Source organism: Eptatretus burgeri, chromosome 10 (assembly GCF_056783735.1).
Source record: "Eptatretus burgeri isolate ZD-2024b chromosome 10, Ebu_testis_v1, whole genome shotgun sequence".
NCBI lineage: Eukaryota > Metazoa > Chordata > Myxini > Myxiniformes > Myxinidae > Eptatretus > Eptatretus burgeri.
The window spans coordinates 72,156,311-72,165,948 of NC_140970.1; the positions used below are offsets into that span (position 1 = coordinate 72,156,311).

Below are 9,638 nucleotides of genomic sequence, written 5' to 3' on the forward strand. Positions count from 1 at the left end.
GCACTCAGTAGAGCGCATACCTTCTCCAACGCTACATTTTGACCCCCCCCCCCCCAAGAAACCGTTGATTGTGAGGGTATTTAATCCCATACCACATCTGCCATCTCATATGTGTTATGATGGCTTAAAAACATTAAATTTCCTGCTGTTTGACACTGATTCACGTACATTGTACAATTTCTGTATGAACTCCCTGACCTTTTTGGGTGTCGGTGTCAAGTCAATATGATGACAACTGATCACATTATAAGAAATCAAATATTACACATCACAGCATAGGGAATTGAATTCTAAACATTTTGAATCTACTTACATGCAAATTGTATAAGAATTGACCGCGTTATGATAATAAAGGTCGTTGACCCCCCTGACCTTTGACCCAAACCGCTAACAAAGGTAATGACGTCATTGTGTCATCGTATACATCACAAGATTGGGCATTGAATTCACAACATTTTGGCATTGGTTGCATGCAAATTGGATAAAAATCTACCGCACAATGGCAAAATGACGATTTTGACCTTTTCATGACCTCGACCTTGACCTTTGTACTCTTAATTTTGTAATTGGTATTAGAGTGTGGGGAACAGAACAGTCAACATTTTGGTGTTGGTTTCATGCAAATTGGATAAGAATTGACCGTGTTATGACTAAAACCGCACATTTTGCAATGTCGTGACCCCCCTGACCTTTGACTCCTAACCGCTAATAAGGGTTATTACGTCATTGTGTCATGTCACATATCACAAGATTGGGCATTGAATTCTGAACATTTTGCCATTAGTTGCATGCAAATTGGATACAAATTGACCGCGCTTTGGTAAAAAGACGATTTTGACCTTTTCATGACCTTGACCTTTGACCCGATCACTCCCAAAATCTAATCAAATGGTCCTCGGATAATAACCAATCATCCCACCAAATTTGCTGCGATTCAGTTCAATACTTTTGGAGTTATGCGAATAACAAACAAACAAACACACATATTCACAAATAAATAAATAAATACACAGCGATCAAAACATAACATTCGCAACAAAGTTTGCGAAGGTAACAAACAAATACAGGGCTTCCCCAGGTAACATAAATATCATAAAACAAACAAATACAGGACTTCCCCCAGGTAACATAAAAATCAGAAAACAAACAAATACAAGGCTTCCCCCAGGTAACATAAAAATCAGAAAACAAATACAGGGCTTCCCCCAGGTAACATAAAAATCAGAAAACAAACAAATACAGGGCTTCCCCCAGGTAACATAAACATCAGAAAACTAGAACGGGCACTCAGTAGAGCGCATACCTTCGCCAACGCTTCATTTTGCCCCCCCCCCCCCAGAAACCGTTGATTGTGAGGGTATTTAATCCCATACCACATCTGCCATCCCATATGTGTTATGATGGCTTAAAAACATTAAATTTCCTGCTGTTTGACACTGATTCACGTACATTGTACAATTTCTGTATGAACTCCCTGACCTTTTTGGGTGTCGGTATCAAGTCAATATGATGACAACTGGTCACATTATAAGAAATCAAATATTACACATCACAGTATAGGGAATTGAATTCTAAACATTTTGAATCTACTTACATGCAAATTGTATAACAATTGACCGTGTTATGATAATAAAGGTCGTTGACCCCCCTGACCTTTGACCCAAACCGCTAACAAAGGTAATGACGTCATTGTATCATATCGTATATCATAAGATTGGGCATTGAATTCACAACATTTTGGCATTGGTTGCATGCAAATTGGATAAAAATCGACCGCACTATGGCAAAATGACGATTTTGACCTTTTCATGACCTCGACCTTGACCTTTGTACTCTTAATTTTGTAATTGGTATTAGAGTGTGGGGAACAGAACAGTCAACATTTTGGTGTTGGTTTCATGCAAATCGGATAAGAATTGACCGTGTTATGACTAAAACCGCACATTTTGCAATGTCGTGACCCCCCTGACCTTTGACTCCCAACCGCTAATAATGGTTATTATGTCATTGTGTCATGTCACATATCACAAGATGGGGCATTGAATTCTGAACATTTTGCCATTAGTTGCATGCAAATTGGATACAAATTGACCGCGCTATGGTAAAAAGACGATTTTGACCTTTTCATGACCTTGACCTTTGACCCGATCACTCCCAAAATCTAATCAAATGGTCCTCGGATAATAACTAATCATCCCACCAAATTTGCTGCGATTCAGTTCAATACTTTTGGAGTTATGCGAATAACAAACAAACAAACAAACACATATTCACAAATAAATAAATAAATACACAGCGATCAAAACATAACCTTCGCAACAAAGTTTGCTAAGGTAACAAACAAATACAGGGCTTCCCCAGGTAACATAAATATCATAAAACAAACAAATACAGGACTTCCCCAGGTAACATAAAAATCAGGAAACAAACAAATACAGGGCTTCCCCCACGTAACAAAAATCAGAAAACAAACAAATACAGGGTTTCCCCAGGTAACATAAAAATCAGAAAACAAACAAATACAGGGCTTCCCCCAGGTAACAAAAATCAGAAAACAAACAAATACAGGGCTTCCCCAGGTAACATAAAAATCAGGAAACAAACAAATACAGGGCTTCCCCAGGTAACATAAAAATCAGGAAACAAACAAATACGAGGTTTCCCCAGGTAACATAAAAATCAGAAAACAAACAAATACAGGGTTTCCCCAGGTAACATAAAAATCAGAAAACAAACAAATACAGGGCTTCCCCCAGGTAACATAAAATCAGAAAACAAACAAATACGAGGTTTCCCCAGGTAACATAAAAATCAATCACTTGCTTCAACACATACAACCCTCAATCGAAGGATGACCTTTTCAAAAATCAAACTGATGACCGCAAGTACTTACACGATCACACCTGGATAAGTGAAACACCCTGCAGAACTTTACTTTTGATAACACAGTAGCAAGGGCAGTAGGATGGTAATTGTCCTTGCTGGAGAGATCACCAGCATTACTTTTCACCAAGGGTACAATAATATATATATATATATATATATATATATATATATATATATATATATATATATATATATATATATATATATATATATATATATATATGTATGTATGTATGTATGTATATGTGGACACATTCGACATATCTCTTGTAACCTACCCCAGGGTATGAAATATTTAATTCGCTTCCCCCTTCCTCGATGTTCCCCAGTTCATGAATAATTGAAGAGTATTCTTAAAATTCCTGCAGTTGTCGAAATCTGATCTTAAGAGGGAGAGAAGGAAAGCTGAGTAAATCGATTACCTTTTCTCAGTTGACGATTCTCTTTATTTCCCTTATAGTTAACCAATGAAGATATTAGCAAATGAGGTCGATGGTCGTTTCCATAAGTTACCTTGAACACATTAAAATATCCTTTCTCAGAGTCGTGTGGAGTTGGCCTATTTTATTCATTGGTGCTGTAGTTTCATGAGGGTTTGAGACCACTGCTTGGAAGTAAAGTGTTGTGGGAAGATCGGGCTCAGTTTCAAGCTCATAGCAACATCGAAATCACAGCCGCCATCGCAAAGGCTGTTTTGTATCACAGACACCATATGTCACATGTGTATATGATCGTGTCCTGAGTACAATCCCAGAGATCGAAAAATATAATATTTTTAGTACTCAATCAATTTCAAGTGAGATGTTATTTTTTGATAATGAAAGCTGAACACATGGCTGGAAGGAAGGATAGGTGTGGTCGTGAAACGAAAGCAAAACATGCATGTGTACAGTGTACTACAAAATCTTACCAAAGCGGTTTTGAGGAATGGTAAACTCTGATAAACTTGATTTATAACATTTGAAAGAAGTGATTCCAGACTGTCTGTGACAGCATGAGACCAGGGCCAGATTTAGGCATGGGCAAGCTGGGTAGTTGCCCAGGGGGCTCCACAACCAGGGGGCCTCCACATATTTCATGAAAAAAAAAATTGTAAGGAAAAATGTATTTGTGAGTGCCTGAATGGTAGTTGGTAGTTGGTTGAACAGATATAAGATATTCATCTTATCTCATTCTCTATTTTATATAGAAGTTCAGATTCTTTGCTCTTGAAAAATATACTTTATGGATGACTGTAAATATGTCTTGTCACCTTTTTAGTATTCTAAGGTAGGGTGGGCCTCCATTACTGAAGGCTGCCCAGGGGACACCACATGTCTAAATCCGGCCCTGCATGAGACAAAGGAATTTTTTTTTTTTAATTTCGAGGTGATGTGTTCTGAACCAATGGCAAATGGCAAAGAGAGTGGATTTGGTTGTCGACGGAACAAGGTCAGAGTAAAAGAGGGAGACTGTGCTTGAGATGGTAATGTTGTGTGAGGAAGAACATCAATAAGGTGGGAGTGGTTGGAGAGTGCAGAGAGTTGGCTGAGGACAGAGGGAAGTGGAGAAGTATAGTGAAGCAAGGCAGGGTGACAGAGGCTTGGTACTATTGGACCCCTGATAAAGGGGGGAGAAGGAAGAAGAAGAAGGAAGAAGATTCTGAACATTAAGCTGAGTTTATGGACCTGTCATTTTGCCACTGGTGATAGGTCAGTGGTCTCTCTGTCGTCTTCCTCCTCGTTTCTCATTTTGCACCCTCTGCCCTCTCCTGCTTTGTTCCCACTAGGTATCTGCAGGATGCATGCACTTCACGAGCAACCCCCTCCTACCGAAACTGCCAAAATCCAGATGTTTGTTTTGCATGTTTGCAGATTTTGAAGAAATATGATGAAAGGTAGAGTAAAAATTATATCATGAAAAGCACGTTTTAATAATACGAGCGGAGTAACCCGCCCTACATGTGATCTTAGTCCTCGCATGCAACACGTTCTTCTGACGCATACCTTTATTTGGGCAGTGTATAGGCAACTGACAGCTCTGCATACGCAAACAAATAACCCAGGTGACGTGCATGAAAGATAAACATACCTCCTGCTTATCTATCTATAATTCCAGCAATCTCTGTGTGTCTGTCTGTCTGTGACCGCTGTTTCTCGACAACCACTGGTCCAATCTAATTGAAACTTTCCAGATATATTGCTGGGGACCTGAGGATGTGCCTTTTCAAGGTTTGATATTAATCGGACAAGTGGTTCCCAAGTTATGGCCATTTATTTACCAAACTAATGACAGGACACGGTGCTATGACATCACAATTGACGTCACAATTTATTTTAAATTTTTTTTTGCACGTACGGGCACACACTAGTAATTTAAAACACCTCACTGCATTGTAAACGGGGGGGGGGGGGGGGAGACGTGTAATACCCTCTCCCACCTGTAGAGGGCGCTACACGATACACATTTACATAGGGATTCGCACCTCCCCCTCCCCCCAAGACCACCGGAAAAGATTTAAACACCTCTGTATGAGGAGTAGCTCGTTGCACCTCTCTTAAATCCGCTTGCTCCGTTTACCGAACGGCTTGCAAAGCAGTCGGAAAGCGATAGCAAGCCGCTTGCTACCGCTTGCCAAGCCAGCAAGTCGCTTGCTAAGCCAGCCGTTCCGTATAAACGGTTTCGTTGAAGTGCTTGCTCGAGTGCTTAAAATGAAGCGAGCCGCTCGGCGAGCGCTCTCCCAGACGATTGGTAAGGGAACACACCGCAGGTGTACCGGTACCGGTGACATCGTTCTCTGTACGAACGTACATGCCTATTGTTTTTGGTAATAAATTGATTTTTTTTTTACTGTTTCTCATCCGGGTGATCTCCGAGCCGGGTTTAAAGTCCATTAACCCTGTTGAACAAACACCTGTTTCACTTTGTGCATCATCTCATGGACGTGAAGGTTTGGGTAAAATGACCCACTTATCAAAAATCCGTATATTTTCCGTAATTATTCCACGAACACAGATCTGTTGACGAGCGAGACGATGCTCGCCCCGCGGCTCAATTAACGTTCTAACGATCCTGTTCAGATTTTTGTTTATTACACAACCCATCGAGTCCGGTGAACGTCACGTGGTGTCGCGTTCCTCATTGGCGGGAGGGGGGGGTCAGAATTACCCCCACATCATCACCCACATTCTTGTACGATAGATGATCAAACGCCCTCCTCATCTTAATATAATGTTCACCCGATTCAGCGACTTTTCTCTGGCGAAGCTTCTCACAACTCGAGGACGGTATTGTCGCGCTCGAGCGAGAAACCTCACGACTGTTCTCGGCACAAAACTCTTTGTTTACAGCAGGAGGTGCGAAACGGACAAACGCACACCCCCCACAGAGTGGTACGGCCCGTGTGAGGACCAATCAGAAGGCGTGTTACTGCGAGGTGCCGGAGGAGTCGATGGATTGTGGGCGCCATATTCGTGACGGGATTTGTAGGCCTCGGCCTTGCGTTTTAGAACAAATCATTTTATTTCACATCATCGGATGAAGGTACCGTTTCCATTCGTCCCGCGTCATTTAGAAGTTATTCACGTCGTACAGGCTTCACGGCGCTTCCGTACGGAGATCGTTCCCCCCCCACCCCCACTTGTGCAGTGAGTTTGCCGTTGTGTTTTTTTTCCCTTCATTTCTCTGCGCTCGCTTGAGAACCTGTGAGCTGATACATATGGACGTGTCCACGACCCGTTCGCGGTCCCTCGTCCGGCCTGTGGACTCGACATGCCGTGCTCCCTCGGTCCCCAAGCGCGCCCTGAACCATTGTGCGCCGAGGCCTTTGCTGAAGAGACGACGAGTCCAGGCCACCCCGGGCTTGTAAGCTGCGTTGCTTCGAATGTTGAGAGCTCGATCCGTGAATCCTGAGTCGTTCGGTGGGACCCAGACGCCGCTCGTGTGTTCTGCTGTTAGAATCCATTCCCAATGCCAAGTGGATACGATACGATGCAAAGCGTTCAATGGTTTTTTTTCGCTTAAGCACCCGAGGAGAATATATGAAGGTTGTTGACTTGGATCGGGGTGTGTGTGTGTGGCTCGGTGGTGCCCTAAGTGCTGAGCGATGTGCGGAACGTCGGATTACATTGGAACCTTTGCTTTGTGATTCCTCGGATTCTCGAGTGCCCCCCCCCCACTTTTTCCCCGTGTTTCGATGATGACTTCCATTTCCGGTGTACGAATTCTGGCGAAACTTTTATTTACATATCGTTCGTTTTGGGGACAACGACGACCTTTCTTGGTTGGTTGGTAGGTAGGTCGGTATTTGCGAGTGAATTACAGATTCCAATGTAAACTTGTTTTAAAGTTCGTGCGGACAGGATCGTGCAGGGGGAAGCGCACTTAATTTTGGGCTCTGTGTTCCGGGTTCGATTCCCACCTTTGTCACCTTGGTATTTCACAGGTCGAGCGTTGCATTACAAACTGGGTCGTCCTTCGGAGTGCACCTGGGTGACCAAGCTAGGTGTCACGTCTGCTGGACGTTAGACATCCCACGGTGACTTTCGCGAAGAGTAGGCGAGTTATCGCCGGAACCCGGAAGAAATCCCAAATTACTGCCGCCTTCAGCGGGACGTCATGCCTGTCCGTCCCGTTCGTGAAAGACTTGAAGCAAGAACGTGCCTCAACAGACCCCACAAGAAGGTGGGAATAACTGTGGCGGTTAAAGAAGAAGTACTCGTAGGATAAAGTTAGTTCGGACTCAAATTTATATTTATTTATTTTTTGAGCGACTTGCTATAGATTTATATTTACCGAATTTAAAATGGGGCTTGGTCCAGGCAGTTGTTTATGAAGTCGATTTGGCCGAACAGTTAACTTCAATGAAGGACACGGCAGCCATTTTGAGGTCTGTTTATTTGGCTTTATGTTTGTCTACAAATTGGCATTGATGGTGACAAAATATGGTTAAAAATGGCTTTGGTCAGATCCGCTGATTGGTGTAAATCACAGTTGGAAAAGCGATGTTTGAATCGTGGCACTCTTTACATTCTCTTAAAACATTGTTAAGAAATACTGTTGAGCGTAGTGGTATGAGGGGCGTGCACGCGTGACACATGACATGACATCACATTATATGATATTATGTGATGTGATATTGTGCCGAAGTAGTCATTGCAGCTAGCAGCATGGCCTATAGTTATGTAACATCTGCACACTCGTCTCTAAGCTGTCTAGCCCTGGTTCGAATCCTGACCCAGCTATAAACTGTCATCCCAGTGTTTCACAGGCAGGGTTCATCAAAGTGTGGTGCCGTTCCTTGGATCGATGTTAAAGTTGGCGTCCCATCTGCCGGCATTAGTTGTTGGACGTTAAAGATCCCACAGTGTCCTTTCTGAAAAGTAGGCGAGCTATCGCCAGCACCCTGAACAAATTACATATTCCTTTCCTTGCTACAGAGGAGCATTACATCAGCTGCACAGCCGCGCCATTAGGCAATGATGCTACTCCGTATCCTTGTGCTGCGTGCGAGAGAAGGTAGAATCATTGACCATCCTATTTTCCAACTCACTTATCCTTCCCTTTTCGTCCACCCATCCTTTCTTCTTCTTGATTGAATTTTTTTTTTAACTTTCTCATTTACTTCCTTACCTCCTTCCTTCCTTCCTTCATACTCACCTTTCACATGCAATATGTAGGTGGCCACCAAATTACTTTTGAAATCTTCATAGACCACAAAATGTGTTGGCTCAAACACAAGTACAGTATATTTGGCAACACTATATTAGTTGCCACCTATCTATTTTCATTCTTTTACTGCCTTCCATAAGTACTTTATGACATCTTGAGTCATAACTGCCTTAAAACCGTATGCATTCTCAAAGCAGTAGTTTGCATGTTTCAAAATGTTTTGATCTGATCCTGTTATATCGCTGTTATGAAACGGCCTTGCTCTTACAGTGGCTGATAAGGTCGTCTCTTTGCTCTGCAGTCTGCCAGGGATGCCAAAAGAGGATTATGAGCCTCCAGAACAGCGACGTGTGTACACGATAATGTCTCTGGAAGAGCATGCTAACGGCAAAAGATCTCATTGGGCAGAATTAGAAATCACAGGTATGTCCTGCCTTCACAACCTCTTCGAACGTCTACGGGTTTTCTTTTTTCACATGGTTGTGTTCACCAAACCTCGAGTTTGATATGCTTTTGTGTTTTGTGCTCTGCAGCTCTCCCAGTTTTAGTGATTCTGGATTCTCTCAAATAACACTTTTTATTTATTTATTTATTTATTTATTTTGTGGATGGCAGATTTTTGTTCCACTTGTACAAATTCGTTTTAGTGTTTCTTAAAAATAAAAAAAATTGGTAAATGTCCCCACCCTCACCTTCCTCACACTATATTAGTTGCCATCTATCTATTTTCATTCTTTTACTGCCTTTCATAAGTACTTTATGACATCTTGAGTCATAACTGCCTTAAAACCGTATTTACATGATTGTAAGGTGCATGTGAGTTATCTATCTATAATTACAGCAATCTGTGTCGTCTGTGTCTGTGTCTGTGTGACTGCTGTTTCTCGACAACCACTGGTCCGATCTAATTGAAACTTGCCAGGTATATTGCTGGGGACCTGAGTATGTGCCTTTTCAAGGTTTGATATTAATCGGACAAGAGCTTCCCAAGTTATGGCCATTTATTTACCAACCAATGACAGGACACGGTGCTGCGTAGGCGTGGCCGATGGGGAAGAGAACCTCAGCCGCGTTCCCCATTACGGGTTACAACGTACGGACTT

The 9,638-nt window shown here is 42.4% G+C and overlaps 1 protein-coding gene across 12 annotated transcripts in view; it reads left to right on the forward strand.

The window, feature by feature from the left end:
• The first annotated feature begins 6,154 nt into the window (after positions 1-6,154).
• The window catches only part of LOC147018853 (CCR4-NOT transcription complex subunit 6-like), a 134,214-nt gene continuing 130,730 nt past the window's right edge, over positions 6,155-9,638 (forward strand). For 2 of the 12 annotated variants that reach the window (XM_085898939.1, XM_085898937.1), the window contains exons 1-2: positions 6,478-6,729; positions 8,837-8,958. In XM_085898939.1, coding sequence (XP_085755065.1) covers positions 6,584-6,729; positions 8,837-8,958 — 268 coding nt within the window. In that variant the 5' untranslated portion in view covers positions 6,478-6,583. Of the gene's footprint in view, positions 6,409-6,469; positions 6,730-7,309; positions 7,549-8,359; positions 8,383-8,836; positions 8,959-9,638 lie in introns of those variants that run through there. The other 10 variants (XM_085898941.1, XM_085898940.1, XM_085898943.1 and 7 more) reach the window with 10 other exon arrangements.